The sequence below is a fragment of the Papilio machaon genome, chromosome W (assembly GCF_912999745.1).
Source record: "Papilio machaon chromosome W, ilPapMach1.1, whole genome shotgun sequence".
NCBI lineage: Eukaryota > Metazoa > Arthropoda > Insecta > Lepidoptera > Papilionidae > Papilio > Papilio machaon.
Window position 1 is genome coordinate 6,114,782 of NC_060015.1, and position 24,430 is coordinate 6,139,211.

Below are 24,430 nucleotides of genomic sequence, written 5' to 3' on the forward strand. Positions count from 1 at the left end.
TAATTAATATGAAATGCAGAAAACCTTCGAGGAAAGCCGGAAAAACAGAAATATTTAATGCCACTGGCATAAAAATCAAAGATTTGCAGTCGTATGTAGAGCCTTGTAATTGTTTTTATATTTTCTAAGTCATAATTGTATCTATCGGAATCCGCAATTAGCAAATTATTTACTGATGGATTTACCGGCCTTTATTAGGCAGAACACTGAACACGAATGAAAAGATATAATTGTTGAAGGGGATGAAAAGTATTATACAGAGCAAATATTTTATGTACGCAGGATACGCAGCAGCGACGTGTCGTTTCCCCGGAGCCCCGGCGCATTCCCGTGTGGATTTCTCTGACGTGAGTCTGGCAGACGGGAGTGTCGCCAGCTATACATGCGAGCGCGGCTTCGAGCTCCTCGGCCCCGCCAGAAGGATATGTGGACAGGATGGAACATGGACCCCAGACGGCATCCCCTTTTGCGGTAAGCAATAAAATTCTGCATAAACTATTATTCCATTATAGTATAAACTTCACGCAAAATACGCGCTAGCCGTGGAGTTGCGGAAAACGAGCCCTTACAACTATAGTATATCCTTATCCATTGTTAACAAACTGAACATACGAAAAAATAACCAAAAAAACACCATCAATACGCAGAGGGCAAATGTTTAGGTAGTTTCATAGCTAGTACTTAGTTAATATATCTTAAGGCAAATAGTGTAGGTAGCAGTACTTAGTAGGTGTTACAAGAAATATCATAAAGTCGCGTTCGCGTCGCGGTTTCCGCACGAAAACGTCGTTGCGCTGACCCACTTTTACTTTCATCGTCGAGAAATCACTTCACATGAGCCGTGAATGAATTCGAAAAAGCGGAAGATTCATTGTGGATCACTCCCACGGCTCTCTCTGTTCGGAAACTTTCCGACGCTCATCGCTCACGCCCTTTGTTGCAAATGTTTTGTGGGACACTACCGGTTACACCTCACATTACCAATAATAAGTATGATATTGTATATAAACTAATTAATGTACCAAAACTTAGAATTTAAATAAACTTTATTATAAAGCGAGGAATCCTTAAGTTTACTATGTGTTTTATCTTCAAAAAAAAGTTTTAATAAAAGTTTGTGTATGACTATTTAAAGTCGTAGGTAACCAAGGGCTCGCTATCAATTTTAAAACTATTCTCTTTCTATGCTTTGATTGCGACAACTTTGTATGTTATCTGTAAAGCCAAGTTTTCAAAATAAAATTCATAGAAATGTATTAATCAACGTATCTTACTATTTCCTATAGAAATAGTGTGTTAAGCATGCCATACGTAACGTATAACTAGTCTATGAATTGTAATCTCAATCGCAATTAAGTGTTAAATAAAAACAGAATGCCGAGCGCTGCACCGGAACCGATGACTGCTAGAAGAAGCCCTGTGTGAACAGTACAAATCGGATGTTAACGAATATCTATTTTCAGTAGCATTGACGCCCAATTGTGAGTTTTGCCGAGAGTTATTAAATCATATTGTTATATTTTAAAAATAATGAATAGGGTCACAACATTTTTGTGCATGCAAAGGCTGTGTAGGCAATATTAGTCAGTGGATACTCACTGTAAGCTAGGTAATATGATACATCATATGGTGTTCAGTTGTGAAGTTTAATGCGTACGCTGATGCATATAAAATTCGATGACGTCAAAACAGCTTGTTTGAACAGTCTACAAAAAAAATTATGTATAAAAAAGTTAACGTCGTCAAATACTAAAAAAAATTAATAAATAATGTACCTAAGTTTTATTGCTTGTTGCGACTAATGCCACGCGCGTAGTGTTTAGGTACACTTAAATCTAAAGCTCATTTTTTTAACCAAAATTTGGCTTATTGCGTGAAATAATTAATTGCACTGTTATGCCGATTAATATAATATTTGACTCGGTTATGATCACAACGACACCTGCCGCCCGCCGCTCGCCGCCCGCCGCCCGCCGCTCGCCGCTCGCCGGCCACCTGTGGGCTTGAGCCGATTGTAGTAAAAGAATAATTAAATAATAGTACGAAGCCATACCGATAGTTTTTGTACCATTACTGAAGTAGAAACCGGAACACAAAAGTGTAGGGTTCTAAAACATGCATGAATATGCTTTTGAATATATTCGGATTTAACGAAATACCTGTTTTAACCAGTCTGATATTAGCTTCTTATCTATGTTATATATTTAGATCTCTGTATTATTGTTATTTGAAAAGGAAGATATCCATTCGCTCTTCCTCAAATAAGGAAACATTACCAGATGTACTGTCTCTACCTACTCATTCTTAAAGAAGAAAAGAAATAAAGAAGAAAAAATAAATTATAAAGGTTTGGCTCAAAGGGATATCGCACTGACTCACTCTTACCTTTATTGAATTTTAATTAAAATGTACAAGTTCTTGTCTTCTAAAAAAATAAACTAGATGTCCGTCCCTGCTTTTCATGAGAGGAAAATTATAAATATTTTGTAACAATATTAAAATATAGTCTGTCTACAACAATCGATCCAGTAGATTTTGAGATTATTCGTTACAAATATAAGATATAAAATGAATGTATAAATTAGGCCTACTATTCTAACTTGTATTCATCCTGCAATATAGTCATGAAGTGATGTTTGTTTACTTAATAAACACATACGTGTAAAGTCAGTGTGCGCAACGGTCAACGGGTCCAATTAGAATTGATTTGAAATTATAACTGTAAACTGTAAACGTGTCGAAGATTTTTTTTTTAAAATTGAATTTAAAACTTAAAATAGTGTCAACCAATTGAAAATACAATCACTTATGTCAGCCTTATCTTTGGTTACTGTGATTTTGGTCTCAGAAAACAACGATTAGAATGGGAAGTAAAGAACTATTAATGAGAAAAAGAAATAGAAGAAGGAATATCATCATATCTTCCACAACATTGTTCTAAACTTCCTTGTTCCGTAGTAGATTTTTGTTGAAACATGATATCCTAGTTAATTATATAAGCGACGGAAGCCACCTGCAATTGTGCACAGGGCGTGACCGACTGTCACCGTTACCACAAATACTGCCTTACTTTACGGACGCCGTTAACCTTTAGGGTTGAACAAGCAGTAACTGTGAGTTCAGGGTAAATGTTAGTTCTATTCCATGATATTTGTATTACATAAATAATCAGCCTCTTTCCGTTCTGAACGTAGGCCTCCCCTATCGATTGCTATATTTTTATTAAATCTTTTTAAAACCTTTTCATAAACTTCTCTCATTATGTAATTTTTCTCATACTCGAACTAAAAAATGATGCATTGCAAAGGATTCGACAAAATTATATTTATCTACGGCTAGCCTAACTTAACCTAACACAGATCTTTAAAAAAATGTAGTACAACAACGCAGACTTCATTTTCGCTCAGCTGAAACATTTGTTCAATAATATATTGTCACCCTTTTTATCCTATTTGAAAAAACTTAGGTAACAGTATGTATTCATAATCTATGCAGGCATTTTGATAGTAGAAACTGAAGGTTTGAATTGAAAAGCTATGTTAAGACAATAACTCTTCTAAATATTGTTTTTATGAGATGAAAAAATAAATTAATTATTCATGTGTGTCAACCCTGGAGAGCGATAGTGCGTGCCCCGCTCTTGTTTACTACGAACGGTCCGCCTCAGCTCAATGGGCTCTTACTAATTCTTTATTTATATGTTTAGCTTACGCCTTGCGCACTGGGTTCAATTCCCACTTAATATTATTTAAAAAAAGGTATTTTTCAGTTTGGCGCGAGTAAATTTGCTATATAAAGTTGATTACTGATTCTAGTCTTTAGGTATGTCGTAGTTGAGTTATATTATCATTAGTGAATGAATATGTATTAAATAGTTTATGACGAGTCTATTTACCACTCTTTACCACATCTACCATCTGTTTATCTGAGCAAAGAAGTGTTTATCTATCTGTGCACTTTTGTAGGTCAACGTATTTGACAACAGGGTGGCCACTGACACTGAGAAATCATTATTTTTTTGTTTTAATCATACGCGGTTTCGTCAGTCGGTGCCAACTTTTTCCGAGTCGTTCCGCTTCGTCGATTGTACTTTCCATCTCAACAGCATTCGGCAGGTTTTATTCTCGTTTTTTTTCCCACTGCCACGAATCTTCAAAACATTATAACTATCACATCATCAGGTCATAGTTGCAATCTTTGATATCCATAATATTGTGATAGATTTCGATTTAAATATAGTCTTACTAATATTATAACTGCGAATGTTTAGATGGATGGATGGATGTTTGTTTGAAGGTATCTCCAGAACGACTGTATGCATCTTTATGAAATTTGGCAAAAATTTAGAACATAGTCTGTAAGAACACAAAGGCTACTTATTAAGTTTTTTTTTAATTATGCGCGGACGGAGTCGCGGGCGACAACTAGTTAAGTCATAAAGTATAAAAAGCACTACCGTAGAATCCTACTACCATGACACATGCCTTGTGTACTATCACACATTTTTACCTTATGTTCTAATACATGTCAAGGCAGTGGAATTTTATGGCAATGTGAGGCAAGTATCTACGTTATAGATCCAAATAAAACTCTAGAAAATCGTTCTAAAATCATAGCAACCAAATTAGTTTTGTTTTTGTTTGTACAAATGTATGTTAACTAGATTGTTTATAATTATTCTGACGTTATCACAAATTGTGTAAAAACGGAGATATGAAAATAAGGATAGATGACAGATAATTGGCAAGTCATAAAAACAATAGAAGATATTATTACGAAATGATGTGGTCAAAGGATCATCGTCGACTTCGTCAGATCATATTATGTTCCCACCGAAGGGCTAGGAACCCAAATTAAACCATACAGCGTTGGTGGCGCAGTTTTTAAAGGATCATCATATTAGAGATATTAATGTGCGAGACGTGAGCCCAGTGAGGGAGCAATGATTACTATCGGCCACGTTACATTAACGACATGTATTATAATTTGCAGACGTTGTCATATTGACACTGGCTTCGGCTCTTGTAGATCTCAGTGCTCAGTATTTGGAGCGGAAAGTCTTGCCTCGCCTTACATTTCACTCAACTTGAGCGGATTATAATGACACCTGTACAGTCATTGCGTTAAATAGTTACATTTACTCACAACTCGTTGAAGTCTCAACATATTTTTTTGACAAATCATTAAAGTGAAACTCCTCATTTCTGCTTTTGTAGTTTTACGTTTCATTATTATACGTTTTATTAAAACCTACATTTGTCGCCAGTTTGATCGGTTCTCGCCAAAGTAGTCAAAATAATTGACTCATTGTTTATTGTTCTTTGACTGCTATTTCTTGTTCCAAAGTTCAAATTATCGTTACTTGTTCGTATTAGCATACACCATTAAAATGTAGACAAAAGCGACTACTGTGAAATTTGCGAATTGCCATTGTTTAATGTAAAAGTTTTCCACAGTGCTAAACGTGGCGGCTGGTAAGGCGCCAATGCAAATCTCCACTGAAGAAAGCGGTGCTCCGCAGCGGGCGTTAGATGGCAGCACTTCTGCAGTATTCAGTGCCGAGACCTGTACCCTCACGAAGACCGAGCGCGTCCCCTGGTGGTACGTCAACCTATTGGAGCCGTACATGGTGCAGCTAGTCAGATTGGACTTTGGCAAGCCTTGTTGTGGTAAATAGAATTTTTATTTATTCTCCCATCAGGACCAAGATAATACTATGATTTGTACTATCAATTGTATATAAAATTCGAGATCGTCTTTGGGAAATAGCAAAAATAATTATCTAAACACATAGGAAGAGGATATATCCTTTTTCTGTGCGTTCCCTCCTTTGTCGATTAAAAGTAGGCAACGCATCTGTAATTGCAGATATCTATGGGCAGCGGTGGCTTCGCTATTTAGGTGTATTCAGGTGACCGCTGGCTCGTTTGCCACCTTATGATATATAAAAATACTTGATAAGTACATCATACTTTCTATCTTAATTCTTTACATAGAAAGACACACACATAGTAAAGTAATATAGTATAATATTGAGCTAGTGGTCCATCAGTCACAGTCTAGGAATGTGACAAAATCATGCATTCATATTGCTTCAGCCTATTGTTGCATCAGTCGTATAATTGTGGGACATCTGTCGCGCTGAGAACTAACTTATATCTTAGGTATTAGACACTACTAACACTTTAGTTACATTCTGCAATTGTTTTCAACACTTTCACCTCAAAACAGAATGCTAATGAGTTATCAATATTTGTCAGATGTTTAACATGCTAGAGAACAAATGGAATCCTAGGTATTTTATAATATTCATTTCGTTGCAGGAGTCAATAAGCCAGCTGTAATTGTTGTTAGGGTTGGCAACAATCGTCCAGATTTAGGAACGAATCCTATATGCAACAGATTCACCGGATTCATCGAGGAAGGGCAACCTCTGTTCCTACCCTGCAACCCACCTATGCCCGGAGCGTTCGTAAGCGTTCACCTGGAAGGTGCTGCTCCTAGCCAGCTGTCAATTTGCGAAGCGTTTGTATACACTGACCAGGCACTGCCGATAGAGAGGTGCCCGCAGTTCAGAGATCAGCCGCCTGGCAGTACGGCGACATACAATGGCAAATGCTACATATTCTATGATCAGCAGCCGTCAAACTTCAGAGACTCACTAGCGTTCTGTAGATCAAGAGGAGGAACGCTTGTTGACGAAAGCAATCCAGCGCTGCAAGGTTTTATTAGCTGGGAACTGTGGCGTAGGCACCGGTAAGTCTTATATACCTCCCTTGTTTTGAAAATAAATGTGCGTCAATTAACGTGCCTTACGTTACTTAACCCTTTGTTGCAGTGTTTTAAATTAATAAGGGAAAGAAATCGTGCTACCATTAAAATAAGTGTTTTTTTTTTTGGTAACAGAAACAAAAATGATCTAAAGCTTACATAGGAGAAGAATCATTTTTATTAAACCTAAAAAAAATCTCTTAAGTATTAATTCTGAGGTTTTAAGACGAAATACATGTACATTTTAACAATTTGTACAAAATGTTTGCTTGCGCACATTATCTAGTTATACCACCCATTGTTATTACACGACTGATGCGAAATTAATGTTCAAAATGAGTAAGTGTTGATGTTAAAATACAGCAGCGGCGAATTCTTAAAAAAAATAAAATAGGATAACGTTAAAACTGATTAGCATTGATGTTATGCTTTTATTTTTACCTATTTACACATACAACTTTATGTGCAATGATGGCAATAAAATTGAGGAACAGTTTATTGCCAAAACAATTTTTGTAAGATATAATTTAAACACTCTAAGCTTATACTCGTAGTTTAGATAAGGAGAATAATAAAAGATTTTTACAAAGAAAAATTGTCAAAAACTAAACCGATTTTTATCCCTGTTATATCTTGATTAATAAATATTTCTGCATTTTAATGATGTCATCATACTTTTAATATTACAAATTGTATTCCACTACCTTATGAACGTATTTAGACACGTTATTTGCAGATCTAGGCATTACTACACAAATGGCCCGTCACAGTTCTTTTTTTACTCTCAAATAAATAGATTATCGGAATAGTAGTACAATACGGTGATGTGAAACAGTTAACCAATAAAAATACCACATTATGTGTCCTCAGCCCAATGCTCTATTACAGATCCGCTACGCGTAGCAGCAGCGTTGTTATTTGAGTCAATTTTATTGAGTGCTGCTCATCACGACATCGATGTGTACTATTTATTCCGTTAGTGAGATTAGATGTCGTCATGAAACAGTATTTTATATATATAGGTGTGAAGTTTAATCTAGCTTTAATGTAGTAAAGCCTGGCTTATACATGCTTTTCACTAAAATTCCTAACATTCAAAATTATTGCCGCTCCGACCAAAGTCAAGACATTTTTTACTACGTGAGAAAAGGAATATTTAAATCACAATATTTATTAACGTTGCGCTGCTGTTTTCATTTTGAGAGTTTTATTTTTTGTATTATCTGAATTGGAGACAAATACTTGATCAATGAGAGAACTTAATATTTAAATGGAATTCTACAGAAGTGACAGTAGCAGTCAGTATTGGATGGGGGCCGTTCGTGATCCCCAAGATCCCAATTACTGGAAATGGGTAAACGGCAAGGACGTTACCGTGTCGTTCTGGAACGCGCCGGGAGACGGTGAGGGTTGCGCCCGATTCGATGGCAGCAAAGGTTGGCTGTGGGCTGACACCGACTGCCAAGCGAGGCTGAACTATATTTGCCAGCATCGTAAGTTCATTTCATGTTTCTGAGGAGCGAAATTGTGGCCTTTGCGAAAGATGTAGCGGTTGTCATAAAACTTATGTAAAGCCGAGCGGTTGCAATCCACTTTTGAAATCCCATGTATTTTGTCAAGCAAGCGACTTTTACATCACTTTCCTTCGTGATTACCTATAGAAGGATTTTGCTATATCATAACTTTTGTATTTGTGCAGAACCAAAAGCCTGCGGCAGACCAGAGCAGCCTCCAAATTCTACAATGACCGCTGACAGCTTTGACGTTGGTGCAACTGTTGAATATTCGTGCGATAAAGGCCATCTATTAGTTGGACCGACTGTGCGAACCTGTCTTGATACTGGGTTCTACGATGAATTTCCACCAGTTTGTAAAAGTAAGATTTTATTTTAAGTAAATTTTAAAACAATAAACATTATTTTTGATTGTCAATGTCGAAGGAGCGAAGTGGGTCAAATGTTCAGAGGTATAGAAATGTAACATTTTTTAGGAATTGAATGCGGCCTTCCTGCAGAAATCAGGCACGGAACATACGTGTTAGTAAACGGAACAACATCGTATCTATCGCATGTGCAGTACTACTGCGAGGCCGGCTACGAAATGGCCGGTCGATCGCGGCTTGTGTGCGATATAGACGAGCGGTGGAACGGACCTCCACCACGATGCGAAGGTCGGTTTATGATAAGACAAGACCCATTAGAGTTTATTCTTTTCTTAGTTAAAAGATTTGCATAACAAAGGTATGCGTAAGGAAGATCTGGTTAGCAGTAACTTTTAGTTATATCCTCGGCCCATAAATGTTATTGCGTATCACTGGATAAAACTGCCAATATCATCCGAGTTAGGCACAACTGTGAATTTCTCCTGCAGTGGTGCAATGCGAGAAACCCGTGCCGATACAAAATGGTCGAGTGTCAGTGTCGGGCAATGCGTCCGTGTTCGGCGCTGTGGCAGAGTATGAGTGTGCGCGCGGACACCGGCTGCTGGGGCCGCGGCAGCGCACCTGCCTCGCCACCGGACTCTGGGACCAGCCGGCGCCTCAATGCCAACGTGTGTATTTTAATAACATAGAATACCTTTATTATTATTTCTTTTGTATACATAATTTGACGCGTACCTATTTTAATTTTAAAATGTTATGTATTATTTTATGTTTTACTTATTGTTTTAATTTAGCCGAGGAACGGCCGACCACTACAACGACCACAACTACTACCACAACGACAACAACAACAACAGCGCCGCCAACAACAACTACACCCATACCCCTAACACCATCATCCACCACTCCACGGTTAGTCCTTCCCACCAGACCTCGTCCGTCACAGCGCCCGATATCTTCCCCGACTCCCTTTGCTCCGGCGGAGACTTCACGGAGACCGAGACCGAAGATCACAACCACGGACAGACCAACAACTAGATCGTACGAAAAGCCGCCACCGCGCAAAGTGACGGTCAGCGACTCACAAGACGCCGCTACGAGCCACGTTCCCCATATTATTGTAGCCAGTCTTCCCAGAGAAAATCAAGTGAGTCCCTATAAAATTGTAAATATTTCTATTTTATACAAGCATTTACTTAGTACCTAAAAGATTTAAGAAGAGGAGAAAATTGTAGAGCTATCGATGTTATCGTGAATGACTTTGATGACGTTTTTGAACAGTTTTATTTAACTTGCACTGATTAATTAGGTGTATATAAATCAAACCCTGAACCCCTGACTGATCTGAAACTTTTCGGTGCCGACACCGGATTTACTATAGATAAGCCGCTTTTAATTAGTTTGTGTCTATGATGGTTTAGATATTGGGAAGCGGCAATAACATACGCGCTGAAGAGACTCCTCGTGTCAATGTGCCGCAGCCGGTGGACGGCGAGCGTCGGGAAGGTGCACGTCTTAACATCGGCTCCATAATCGCGCTCGGCTCCTTCGGCGCACTCGTCTTCCTTATCGCCTTGATAACTACCATAGTCATCCTGTTTAGGAGGTGAGGGACAATCAATATCTTGTTTTACTTAACATATATCTAAATTTATAAAAGAAATCCTATCCTGTAATATTGGAAAGGAAGTATTTTTGTATAGGTCTCAATTCTCACAACACAATTATAAAACAACGTATTGAGGTACATTGATTGATGAAAGTTACTTGTAACTTTAATGTGTATCATGAGTGCTTATTTCTACTTCACATTTGAAAATTGCATAATGCTAGGGTATTTAAATATATTTTTTTAATACCATAGAATTATGGAATATCCACTAATTATGGCTTTTAAGTTTCGTTTCAGAAATATAACATAAGATGTTCTTGACATGTTATATTTTGTTGTTAATGATCTTATTATGTACTTGTTATTGCTTTTTCATTTAGAATATCTGCAATTATGATTTCCAAGTGAAATTCAACTTAACATATTTTATATACGCCATCTAGGCATCTTTTCTCTATTTTACTTTTACAAACACTGAGGTAAAAGTGTCATGTACACTTTTATATTATTTTAAACAGATCTTATTATTATATGTTAAAAATACAAAGAATTGTTCATTACTATTTTTAGAGAATTATTAGTCAAGATCATCTCGAGCGTATTGCGCGCTAAAGTTCCCAAAACCAAGTGACAGATAGCTGTAGTGAGGCGACGTAAGCGTTGATATTTGACATGTCTAGTGCTGCGCCGATACACCGGCACAGTGTTGATTTTTGTCTCTAACAGTTCGGCCATCCTGCATTTCCTTCGTCCTCGAAGGAGTATTGATCCTTGCTGCATCGTTTTACACGCTGTCCCAAGCGCCATGAAAAGCCAGAACACCTCCAAGAAAAAGGACCTAAAAGCAAATCAGCCCCGTAGGCAGAAAATATAGCCCCGTAGGCAAACATATAGCCCCGTAGGCAAAACATACGCCCGGAGGCTAAACATACGCCCGGAGGCAACATATACGCCCGGAGGCTAAACATACGCCCGGAGGCAACATATACGCCCGGAGGCTAAACATACGCCCGGAGGCAACATATACGCCCGGAGGCTAAACATACGCCCGGAGGCAACATACACGCCCGGAGGCTAAACATACGCCCGGAGGCAACATATACGCCCGGAGGCTAAACATACGCCCGGAGGCAACATATACGCCCGGAGGCAACATATACGCCCGGAGGCTAAACATACGCCCGGAGGCAACATATACGCCCGGAGGCTAAACATACGCCCGGAGGCAACATATACGCCCGGAGGCTAAACATACGCCCGGAGGCTATCTTTGATTTTTTTTTTAATCGATCATGAGTCTGAAATAAAAGTTATCATTATTATTTTTTTTACTACCATGTCAAATACCTGGCATTCCGCGCACCCTGTACTCCATGACATCTATACCCATCAAGACCCTCCACAGGTTCGCGGCCTCGGCCTGCTCGCGACAGGCACTTCACGAGCGTACTACTCGCGACGGGTGCTCCACAAGCGCCGTTGCTCGCGACAGGCGCTCCACAAGCGCCACTGCTAACGACAGGCACTTTACAAGCGCACTGCTCACCACACGCGTTTCACTGGTGCGCTGATTGTAGACAGGCACCGCTCAGGCGCGCTGATTGTAGACAGGCACCGCTCAGGCGCGCTGATTGTAGACAGGCACCGCTCAGGCGCGCTGATTGTAGACAGGCACCGCTCAGGCGCGCTGATCGTAAACAGGCACCGCTCAGGCGCGCTGATCGTAAACAGGCACCGCTCAGGCGCGCTGATTGTAGACAGGCACCGCTCAGGCGCGCTGATTGTAGACAGGCACCGCTCAGGCGCGCTGATCGTAAACAGGCACCGCTCAGGCGCGCTGATCGTAAACAGGCACCGCTCAGGCGCGCTGATTGTAGACAGGCACCGCTCAGGCGCGCTGATTGTAGACAGGCACCGCTCAGGCGCGCTGATTGTAGACAGGCACTTTCACAAGCGCGCTGATCTCGACACGCGCTTCAATGGCGCGCTGCTCTCGACAGGCGCTTTCACAAGCGCGCTGCTCCCGACAGGCGCTTTCACAAGCGCGCTGCTCCCGACAGGCGCTTTCACAAGCGCGCTGCTCCCGACAGGCGCTTTCACAAGCGCGCTGCTCCCGACAGGCGCTTTCACAAGCGCGCTGCTCCCGACAGGCGCTTTCACAAGCGCGCTGCTCCCGACAGGCGCTTTCACAAGCGCGCTGATCTCGACACGCGCTTCAATGGCGCGCTGCTCGCGACACGCGCTTCAATGGCGCGCTGCTCGCGACACGCGCTTCATTGGCGCGCTGCTCGCGACACGCGCTCCAATGGCGCGCTGCTCGCGACACGCGCTCCAATGGCGCGCTGCTTTCCACACGCGCTTCAATCGCGCGCTGCTCGCGACACGCGCTTCAATGGCGCGCTGCTCGCGACACGCGCTTCAATGGCGCGCTGCTCGCGACACGCGCTTCAATGGCGCGCTGCTCTCCACACGCGCTTCGATCGCGCGCTGCTCGCGACACGCGCTTCGATCGCGCGCTGCTCGCGACACGCGCTTCAATCGCGCGCTTCTCGCGATATGCGCAGGTTCGGACCCTTAGGCGGTAACTCGATCTACACGATTTCTCTTGTCATCTCAAACACCAAGTATCTTTATGGATCTATAACATTCATCACATGACCATGTAGGGCAAGCATGTCATGACATACCAAACAATAAAATCAAGTTTTAATTCAGAAGTATCCTGGTGACACACAAATTAAAATAAACTGAACTTAGAAAGGACATCAATGACTTAAGACATAATGATATCCATCTGACTCAGGTAATGGCTTTAATTTTATCACAACTCTGCTTTACCAGACCCTCACTAATAAACTGATCTATATTCTCAATTTCAGTTGTTAGGAAAATTCTTTAAATTAATTGAAAAACCTGATCTTGTCTTATTAAACATCAACACTAAAAATATAATAAATGTTGGTTTGATCTTACCGCAGTACAAATTGAATAAGTATCCATGCCAGGACATCCGGCAGCTTATACCAATAATGGCCTGAACAATCATGCTATCTGTCATATTACATGACATGTGACATGCCAATCCCAAGTTTGTCATAATAAAATTTTACTGAATCCTCACCCTTTGGTTTAACTCAATTGGCATGTTCCCTAGTCTGAACTACTACTACAGTTCTTAACAAATGGAAACACTTGAATTAAATTTGTCATCAACTGTCATAATGAATACATGGGGTCCTCCATTCATATTTTGGCAAAGTTATCTTTGCCATGCAATTGCATTGTAACATCTTTTCATGCATATTTGTCACAAGTTCAAAATTATATTCCACATAATACACCAGACTTGTATTTTAGTTTTTGTACCAACTCCTTTAATACCTCAATTTGACTGTCTTTTCTCTTTATTCCTCTTTGTGTGTCTTAAAATACAGAAAAGTATTTTTAATTATCCTGTTAAATTATAACATAACCTGTAGTCTTTAAAAGTACTGTCTTAAAGCCAACAGTATATTTAAACATTCTACACAAAACTTTTATCTATTAACCAAATTATAATCTTAATACTAAATGTATGATTCATATTATTTTACACACCACTTTTGTGTCTCAACATAAATCATACCTTGTTTTAAAATGAAAGGCACTTTTAATATTTTATACAAACTTTTGTGTCTTGACAAACCATAAAACCAAACCTTTAAATCTAACATTAAAATAGAAATAAACACAACAAATTTTGATTTTGTGTTTTCAAGCCAATGGTCTTTTCATGGTCTGTTAATAAAACAATTTTCGTAATATGACTTTATGATTGTACGATTACGGACTTTAGGAAAATGTTTTCAAGTCTCTTAGAAATCACCAAGTTAAGAAATCAGTAAATACTTTGGTACAGATAATTAGAAACAAGGAACAATCTCACCAAATATGAAGATTTTCACGCTGGTGTGCGTTTTAAGTTTACCATTTACTCGAAGTTCTCAATATCCTTACAAATTTTAAAAATCTTACTCTCCGGTAAACAATACGATTCTTTTATGCAACAAAATCACTTTGTGAGTTTGGGTAATATCCCTCTTCTGAACTTTTAGAGAATTATTAGTCAAGATCATCTCGAGCGTATTGCGCGCTAAAGTTCCCAAAACCAAGTGACAGATAGCTGTAGTGAGGCGACGTAAGCGTTGATATTTGACATGTCTAGTGCTGCGCCGATACACCGGCACAGTGTTGATTTTTGTCTCTAACACTATAAACAAAACTAGCTCGTGCTCTTAACTTTTGTTACAATCCATATATCCATCTAAACTTTCTCATTTATAACATTAGTAAGATCAGTTTTATTACGTCACTTTAAGGTCTATAATTAAGGTGACTATTGATATATATTTTTTTGTGTTAAAATTAAAACATATGAAAATATACTGGGCAAGAAACGTAAATTTTAACTATTGTAATTTTTATTAAATAGTATTTTTCTTTGAAAGAATACCTAGCTGAAGGATGAATACATCCATTCATTAAAACATAAAGATTAATTTAATAATTGAATAGTCAAGAATTCTTTGAAAAAACAAACTTTACTGGTGTATCTAACATTCTTAAAACATTGAGTTATAGATTTTCAAACGCAAGTTTTCTTTATCATCTTAATTTCACTACCGATATTTATATTTTTCTATGTCCACTCGGACAACGAAATACAGCCACTACAAATTCAGGAAGGCACTTTGGTGTCGTGAAGATCTTGGTCGACCAGGGGAAGGTGGAGGCCGCAAACTCAATAGAATTCAGAAGACAATAAAAAAGTTTTGACAAAGAAGAAATCCAGGAAAGCATTCCGGTATCCGTGCAATTTTAGCATCTGGCGCCATAGAAATGTACCTATATTATTTTAGGGATATTCCACCTCTGTATGCAAAACGCTATATTTTGTTTTAATAAAAATGACAATGGGTACTATGAACGCTAGCGGCGATCGGAAGCGACCAGAAGCAGCACGGACGGAGTGGCCGGCTCGCGAGCTCCCCTCCCGCTGGTACACACTCCTGGCGCTCCCCTTCCCGGACCAGCAAGTGGGAAGGCGGGAGTTTGCCCGCCCGATCCGCCACACACACCGCGCCGGACATTTCTCCAACCCATTATAGCGAGTGCGTTTATATTTTAAGGTTACACCACACGCGGCATGGTTTACCTGGTGGCTGTTCTGCTTTTGCCGTTACATTTCATTTTAAAAGCCGCTCTTTAGCTGCTGACTTAGAATAGAATTCTATTCGAGATATTTCACATCGGATTTAATAGTTTTTAAATTGTTACAAACAATCAATGAAGCCTTTTTTTAATAATAAGTGGACAACACTTACATATATAAAATCTAATTAAACTACAATTAAGTTACTTTGTGCACTTATAACAGTGATTTTTATCTATCACTATCTACTTAACAGTCTTTGAAGTCTAAGATTAATTAATTATTAATCTTCTGAAAAATAGAGATAAAAAAGTTTATATCCTCAAGAATACTTGAAGAGCGCTTCTTTTAAGGATCGCAGTGTATTTTGCCAATAGCCACCATGTTGCCTTACGCCACGCGCGCACCAGCACTTCATATTCATTGTTAAAAATTCTAAAACAAAATTGGTTAGCACCGAGCAGCACAAATGTTATGTTTATGATCGATCACCTTAAAATATAATTTGCACGAGCTAAATGCAATGAAACATCACGAAATTCAAACACATTGACTGTAAATACAAAATTGTCACAATCGAAGCACTGATCCTGAATGTTAGCATAAGATCCTCTAATCAAAATCAATACGCTATAATTGAAATATTGTAAATATTAAGTAAATCAGTCATGATGAAATTTTTTTCCTTCTACCCACAAGTCTTGCTTAGGCCATTCATCGGATTTAAACCTGTGATAGGACAATCTTACCTCGTTCCTATGGCAATTCGTTAGTTCTAGGTCATGTATATGTTTCTTGATCGAATCTAGAGATTTCTTTCTTTCTACTCCTACTCGTATTTTCCAAACTCCAAGCATACTTTTAGAGAAGGTATAACCTCGGCTATGCAAACTATATTATTATAACTGCAGACCATTCCTGCATACATTAATTGCATGAAAGCAGCATTTACGACAGTTAAAATGTGATATTTATATCAGCAGGAAACATAACCACGGAAAGAGGTATAGACACCACGTGTCCCCGGATTGCAACACGGTGGCATCGCTCGACTCGTCCTCTTCAGAGTCACGTAGCGGCCTCAACAGGTATTACCGACAGGCGTGGGAAGAACTCCATGAGGCCGCCGGCGCCAAGCACGGCCATAGACGACACGAACGAGAAGCCCCCAAAGACGGCTCCGAACTGGTGGTGGCCGACGTTTGCCCCGCGCCCCACTCGCGGGACAAACGCCGTCACCACCACCACCACCGCCGTGACTGGGCACCCTCGCACCGTCCCCACCACAACCATAAACCTAGACATTAAAATTATTATCAAAAACTATATCCTTCAATACACAAAGCGTATTGTAAGTTATGTTTAGGCAATTTAATTTAATATCTAATTTATTGAAAAACTTTACTTTTTAAAAACTTTAAGGTTTGACGTAACCTCAAGGTTTTTACCACTATGCTAGTTTTATACTTCTGTTTGTCGATTTACTAACTAATTAAGATAGTTCGTGAGTTCATGAATGTAGTCGTTCATTTGAGTGGAATGATGGTCACATTAGTTGATTAGTAGTAGTATTTACTGTAAGTGTAACCTTTATTTAAATTATGTTCTACTGCCTCTGAACTATGATTACCTTGATCTTTTCTTATGTGTTTTTATTTATAATATATAAGTATTATATCAAATTCAAATTTCATACTCTAATTAGTGTTAGTTATTTCAAAATAAAAACAACTATAAAATGTAAATAATTTTATAAGACTTATAAGATTAGATTGAAGTTAATCATTGCTAATGCTCTATTCTTCATGTTCTGTTCATATATTCAAAATGTTACCGAAATTACAAATTATTCAAAACGGCATATGTTCAATTGTAATTTAAGCTTTTATTTATAGACTCAACCACAATTTAAACAAACAGGAATTATTTTGTTGTAAACTTGATTGGTATTTGTTAGTTTTAAGCTTCCCAGCTATGAAATACAAGATAAAGGTGACAAGTTCTTTTGTTTATTATTTGAGATTGTGATCCTGTGGTTGAGCAGTGGTGATCATTAAAGAAACAAACATCCATGTTTACATATAATATCAAAGTGATAGTATAGTTTTAAAGTATTTGAGTGAGCGAGAATTGAAAAAAAAATCATGCATTTGAAAGTATATCAGAGTGTTTTGAATTGCAAAAAAAAAATCGGGACATCGTTTATTTTTTCAAATGTGACGATCGCATTCAAACGTAACTAAAATTACTGCAAAAACTTTTTTTTTTTACTTTTATATTTGATTATTATAAAAAAGATGAAGTGGGTCTTAGACAAATACGGGAATAGATTATGGAACGAAATCAATTAAACCGCTAATAACACTGTTTAAATGGTACAAAATAAATTTTTATTATATTTAATACTTGTGCTATTTATTGGAAGAAATTTAATTTAAAAAAGTGCCATTGGACAGGCAGAAATTATAAATATTATATAATTAATCATCAAAAATGTAAATATTTAGAAGATCACTCACATATGTACAAAAATAATATTACATATTTTAATTATTCTCCCTCGTTCTTGCGCATTTCATCGACAATTGATTTTTTTTTCTGTAATTAATGTAGGTACTTTGTGCATAGCTTGGTTTTGTTAGAAATATACCAGGATTATAAGTATTATCTGTATATCTTGTATTTTATAATAAATAATTGTGATCATCAAAGGAATTTGTTGTTTGAAATTATAAAGCCTTTTATATTTCGTATTACTTAAGAAGCGAAATTTAAACAAATGCGAAATATTTTTTAAGTTTTACGTATTTTTAGCTATTAATAACATCCAGTCGTCATTGCGTCTGTATTCTATGTTCAGGTCACCTCAAAAGTTAGCGCTCAAAAGAAACTAATAACATATTTTTGTAACATAAATTTATTTTAAACTTATTTGATTGAAATAGCAATGAAAGCACATACAAATATATAATATCAATATAAAGAACGACATTATATGTTGTATTAATATTATTATAAATCTAATTATCGGTATGAGGCACATTGTTTGGAAAATGACATGTGATGTTTGCAATTACTTATGCTATCTAACAAATATTTGAACATTGTAAGCGGTAATGAAATAAAAAATACTGCAAGAACAATACAAAAATTTACTTAACTTTAACTTAGCAAAAATTGAACATTTTCAGCGGTACATAAAAAAGATGTAATGCGAGCACAATGCATTTTCACAGTGGATAAAGTAAAAAGGGGCGTAACTTTATTTGTTTAATATATAGAAGAGTTTGCGCTATTCTCAAGTGTATGAAAACGCCATCTTTCGTCACATAATTGTATATTAGCTAATTAAAGATACAAGTTATCGATGCTTAGAGCCTCAAAGCGGTGATCTTGATGTGTCCCACAGTGGACAGGCATCATAACGAGGCAAAAGTTATGATACTCTACTACAACCGCTGCAGCAACACGCTTTAGGAGGTAATGAACATCGGTAACATTTTAGAAGCAACGGAAGTTCGCGTACATAGTATGTGCCCGCCTTATAAGCTACGTTCAGGGGTTCATACATGCTAAAGCTGCATTGAGACTAACAATTCTACGGAACCATAAATATCATATTGTGCTAAAATAGATATTGCTCTTCACAATCTAAAAGTCTAACACTAAATCATAGTCACTGTATTTTAATTATCCAATTAATCAGTACATTAAAGCGTTTGAACTTTATACTCTACTGTAAGTTTTCAAAATAGAATTCATTTTACAAGTAACTTTTTCAAAACATATTATTTTTAAACAACCTTCTTTTCATTTTTTCTCTTTTTTTTTACATCTACTTAAAATCGTAGGCGATCTGCGTACAAAAATAGTTTACAATTTACTTACTAATTCTCTTACAACCAAGACAAGATTTATCTAAAACAGGATGCGATTTTGCGAGCAACGTGACTGCAAACAGACAAGTGAAATTATTAATAAAGCAGCATTTAATATTGAGCACACATAATTTTATATATAGACATTTAATACACGCTTTAGTTACAACATTTGGCATACCTAGCACATCAACACCACATATGATATATTGGTAAATAAACTATAACTTTTTGTGAAAATGTTTTGTTAACAAATCAAAGCCTCCATGTAACAAGCAACCGGCTATTTAATATAGAGAAGGGATCAACACATTGTTGAGGGTTTAAATTTCCTTTAAAATTAATTCGCAACTGAATATTAAATATACTAATTGACTTTTTCTCGAATCAACATCGAAGTTAAAATTAAAGTGTAAGAAATTACGGGTTTTTAAATACTTAATCAAATAAACCGTTTTTAATCTCGTAGACCATTAGAAAAAAAATACAATTTTCGCATAAAGAATAATTAAAATACATATATATTTTTTGTATTTAAGGCATCAGATATGTTTGGTTTAATATTTGGTTTGGGGTAAACAGTACTACGGATACATCTGTAAATGGAGGAATTACTATGAGATTTTATACGTTGCTTTTTTTATAACATTCATTATTTAACAGGACATTACAAGAATTGTTGAAGAATCAATAAAGCAGTTTATGTAATAATTATAATATATTTCTTATTAAGTTGTTTTTATTTGGACTTTAGACGATATTAGTACTTAATTAAAAAAAAATATGCAAAACAAGTTATATAAAAGACAAATTACGAATACTAAGGGTAAGTAGAAATAAATCAGCTATATTAATACATACTTTATTTATTTATATATGTGATGAACATAACTCGAAAACCGAGAAATAATTTAATTAATAAATAGATAAATCTAAATAAATCGACTACTTTTTTATTCAAATTTGCTAATTTTAAAACTAAGTTGCATATAGAAATGTGATGTATTGTTACTTGGCCTATATTTGTAATGTAAAGTCAATAACTCTAAAATATATATAATTTGTTATCGCCCAAAAAATGAACAAAATCCATCCAAATATAAATATTTGTCTGTAATGAATTGTTGTAACGACTTATTTATGGACTAATATTACAGGTTATTTCTTAAATATTAATAAATTTACATTTTAAATAATACCACTGGACATTTCAATTTGATCTACGAAATTATAAAACAGACACAACGTTGAAGATGATTGGCGAATACAAACAAAACTTTATAAATTGTGTTTTCACGATAGTTCAATAAAAGTAGTAATTAACCTCTAACTAATAAAACTAAATAAAGCTCAATGATTAGAAATATCTCAAAGTTTACCTTTGGAAATACTAGTATAGATTGTTCGCAAAGACATTGAACTAAAGTATAGGGACATATGTTTAATAAGTATATTGTCAAGTCATGATTCATTGATTTAATATAGTACATAAATAATATTCCTACAATCTTACACTTAACAGCGAGACTTAGAAAATTGCCTTCGGGGTAACAATGCCACATTTGGGCACCAATTTACATATATTTAACATTTTTTTTGTAACATATCAACATTATAAGACTGTAAAGTTCTGCAACAGATTTTGGCAACAGCATCTTATTCCAGTTTCAAGCGAATCTTGAACATATTCAGCGAGGAGATCACCATTCTATCTAAATATTTATTTTTTAATAATAAACTTTAGAGAATTATAAAAAAGGTAAACATTAGCTTCCAGGCCAGGGTTATTCACTGAAGTTGTGATGCAAACCAAGTATGGCATCGAGTTTTCCTATTTTCCCGAGTTCTCGCCGGCCGTATGGCGCCTTCTGCAAAATGTTTGTTTTTGTGATATACGATGAGTAGCCATCCCACTAAATTTCCGCGACAATACTGATATAATAATTTGAGAAAATCGAGTTATTTTGATGTTAGTGATCGTTACGAATCAAAAAATTAAAAAATAAAACAGGAACATAAAGCAGTAATGGAGGAGCTCCAATTTTAGTTCCCTTTCCGATAAGAATCCTACTATACTGGGTCGGCTACTCGGTATTTCCTAGTGCAAAAAAAAACTAACCTGTCAGCAGCCATAAGCGCTTCGTGAGCGTCGCGCTGCGCCGTAACCTGGACTAATTCAGCGACCGCGGCTGCTTGTTGCTCCGCTATACAAAGTTTTATAATTCAATGGAAACAACTACCTTCAACCTCTTAACTTGATTGATTTAGTTCAGCTTATTGGCTTATTGTCGATTAAATGAATGTTAAACAATATGAATAGGTATTATTTCATTCATTAAAGATATAAAGTGACACGCGTTTCCAAACGCAGCGGGAGTAATGTTAAACATGAATATGATGAGTTAAATATAACTGTAGGTTTCCACTGCCGATATTTCCATGCAAAAACTTAAAAATATTGCTATCAATTTGTACAGAAATAATGAGACAAGAATATGTTTATCTGCAATGGAAACCCACGGTAGTTAATATTTGGTTAAGATGTGAGTTTACCAGACAATGGTCTGCTCAGTCGTCGTTCGAGGTGCGCCAGTCTAACGTTGTGGTCTGGTGGTTTATGACGTAACGTGTGTTGTGGAGGAGCGGGGGGGTCGCGCGCCCGCCGCTGCGCCACCAGCCGCGCCCACCGCGCCTCGAACCACAGCTGCATCGCATCGCGCTCCTCGATATCCGTCATGCCTATTGTGTTACCTCACGTGTTACCTCACACCGAACAAAGCTTACAGACCAAAAAACATGCAATCTCATGAACACGGTTATTTTGATCACTTGCAATAGCGGTGTTCCTTTTAAAGCAATAGTCAAGTTAAAGGTTTAGATGATTAAATGGTATGCCACAACTATGTTCTTAAGTGATCGAATATGTCTTGGTATCAAGAAAAAAATTGCATTATTTTTTTGTTGAACAAAAAGGAAAATGAAATAATTCGACTCTAAATGTGAGGCGACACGCATGAATAAATATCTTTCTCTGAGTGTATCAACTACATTTTAACATGTTACATTTATTTGCAGATGAACACTGAATTTAATAATTACTGAAATGAAAAGTTATATAATGAAAAAATATTAGAAAATTTTAATTTGCCTAAGAGTACAGGTCTGTAATGACGGATTAAGGTGTGTTTATAATGTATCAAGCGTTTTATTAACCTGGAAGCCTTCTACACGACGAGTGAGTGTGTATGGGCGGGGAGTAACAAGCCGGGGGCGGGGGCACTGGCGGGGGCGGAGGCGCAGGCGGCGTCTCCTGCAGCGTGCCCGTCGACTTGTGCGCGCCGCCCATTGACAGACTGACGTTCTGATTGCCCTGCAACATTCAACATTCTATTGATATATCTATCATCGACTATATGTCAAAACCCATGGAAAGGAAACTATAGAATGCAATAGTTAAGACAGAGCAAAACCAAAGATAATTGTCAAAGTTTGTAAAGTTTTAAGTAAAAAAGTTTCGACTTCTTACTATATATATACTAGTGCTTTAAATAGTTTTGATTGTTACGGATCAAGTCGTAAATTGTAATTTCCAAATAATGTTATTACTTACATTCCATTCGTTTTTTTAATTATGACAATAAAACATCTAAAATAGAATTTTAGCAATATTTGTGGCAACAAATAAAATTGCACTAAATACAAAAGTATCTGCCAACTTTCATATAAGCATAGATTTATATTTTGCATCAAAGCCATACAAACATGCACACTATAGTAGCGCCAGCGTAAGAACCATTACGTAGATAACAGTTTATACGAAAATTCTCATAGATTTAAAAAGGAAAAATGAATTGAACAACATTGACGTTGCATCGACTGAGTTTTTAATGAGAAATATTGACATAATTTATCAATACTTATGGCTTTTATCATCCATTTTTCAATGAGATCCAACGTCTAGTTGATAAGGGGACTAATTGCAAAAGCAGAGAACAACCGTGGCCGAGCGAGACTAAACAACGTACAATGAGCAGATGAATGGTGCGATAGAGATGGGTACAGCATGCGACTCACGAGTTCACGATACTGTATTTGATATGCTTTGCTTACGTGCGACATCAGGTCCGGCTCCGAGACCCACTGAAAATTCAACTAGGGTTAGTCTACTCAAGGTGTCCTTAAAAACGTCAATTTTGAAATTAATTGTGCCAAAAACGTTATTATCCCTTTCCGTGAAAAAATTTCGTCCGCCGAATAGTGGACACCCGAACTAAAACTATAAATAATACAAGCCTTCTCCAATTTAAATTTTATGAACTTCTTATTTGTATGTACAATATTCACAATTGTTTTAGTATTATTGATGTATAAAGAAAATGTATTATTTCGATTGTAAAAGAAAGTGAAAAAAAGGATAATTACCTTGTGGCGAGGTCCAAGACGTCTATTCAAATAATTGGAAATGCTCTTCATTATACCTTTTCTCCGTCTTTCTGTTGCCAATTCTGGGTCGGACAGCGATGATGAGACAGATAAAGACATTTGAGGCGGCACCGGCCTCAGCGGAGGTGAGGTATATGTCGGTGGCGGTGGGGGAGGAGGCGGTGGCGGTGAGGGTTGCTCGGGCAGCACGGGCGGCGGAGGAATCGGCGGCGGTATGTTAGAAGCGGGTGAGACTCTAGTTCTGCGCGACGACTTCTTCCCTTCCCGGGGACCACTCCTTACTCTTCCCAACACTAAACCCCTTACTATATCGTTAAGTTCGTCCCTTTCTCTTTTTATTTCCTGTACTTTAACAGTTGTATCCCGCATATGCGATGGACTGGCAGGCGATAGCGAACCCGAACTAATGGTGGCAGATATCGACAAATCGATACTACGGCATGGTGAGTCGGAGTTACCACTTCTTGAAATAGAACTACTAAATGGTATTGTAACGGATCGGCATATTGCTGGTGAATACAGTCGTATATTATTAGAAGAGCTAAATGAAACAGGCGCGTTCATGGTACCATTATATTAGGTCCTTACATATGAAATTGGCGTTTTGTATGGGAGGAACAAAAAGTCGAATATTTTTTAATATAATATATTTA

At 37.3% G+C, this 24,430-nt stretch overlaps 2 protein-coding genes across 2 annotated transcripts in view; one reads left to right on the plus strand and one right to left on the minus strand.

Annotated features, from left to right (window-relative positions):
• Positions 1-242: 242 nt before the first annotated feature.
• Positions 243-16,816, plus strand: LOC106717077. The gene is made up of 11 exons (XM_045685547.1): positions 243-471; positions 5,457-5,669; positions 6,324-6,756; positions 8,056-8,264; positions 8,471-8,647; positions 8,762-8,941; positions 9,142-9,321; positions 9,448-9,800; positions 10,075-10,259; positions 15,251-15,415; positions 16,440-16,816. Exons 1-11 carry the CDS (start codon positions 243-245, stop codon positions 16,762-16,764), a joined length of 2,649 nt encoding a protein of 882 aa, XP_045541503.1. The 3' UTR covers positions 16,765-16,816.
• Positions 16,817-20,467: 3,651 nt separating this feature from the next.
• The window catches only part of LOC106717230 (F-actin-monooxygenase Mical), a 38,510-nt gene continuing 34,547 nt past the window's right edge, over positions 20,468-24,430 (minus strand). Inside the window, exons 23-28 of the mRNA XM_045685963.1 lie at positions 23,757-24,345; positions 23,409-23,474; positions 22,548-22,704; positions 21,888-22,073; positions 21,454-21,538; positions 20,468-21,202 (exon numbers count right to left, since the gene is read on the minus strand). Coding sequence (XP_045541919.1) covers positions 21,166-21,202; positions 21,454-21,538; positions 21,888-22,073; positions 22,548-22,704; positions 23,409-23,474; positions 23,757-24,345 — 1,120 coding nt within the window. The 3' untranslated portion in view covers positions 20,468-21,165. The remainder of the gene's footprint in view (positions 21,203-21,453; positions 21,539-21,887; positions 22,074-22,547; positions 22,705-23,408; positions 23,475-23,756; positions 24,346-24,430) is intronic.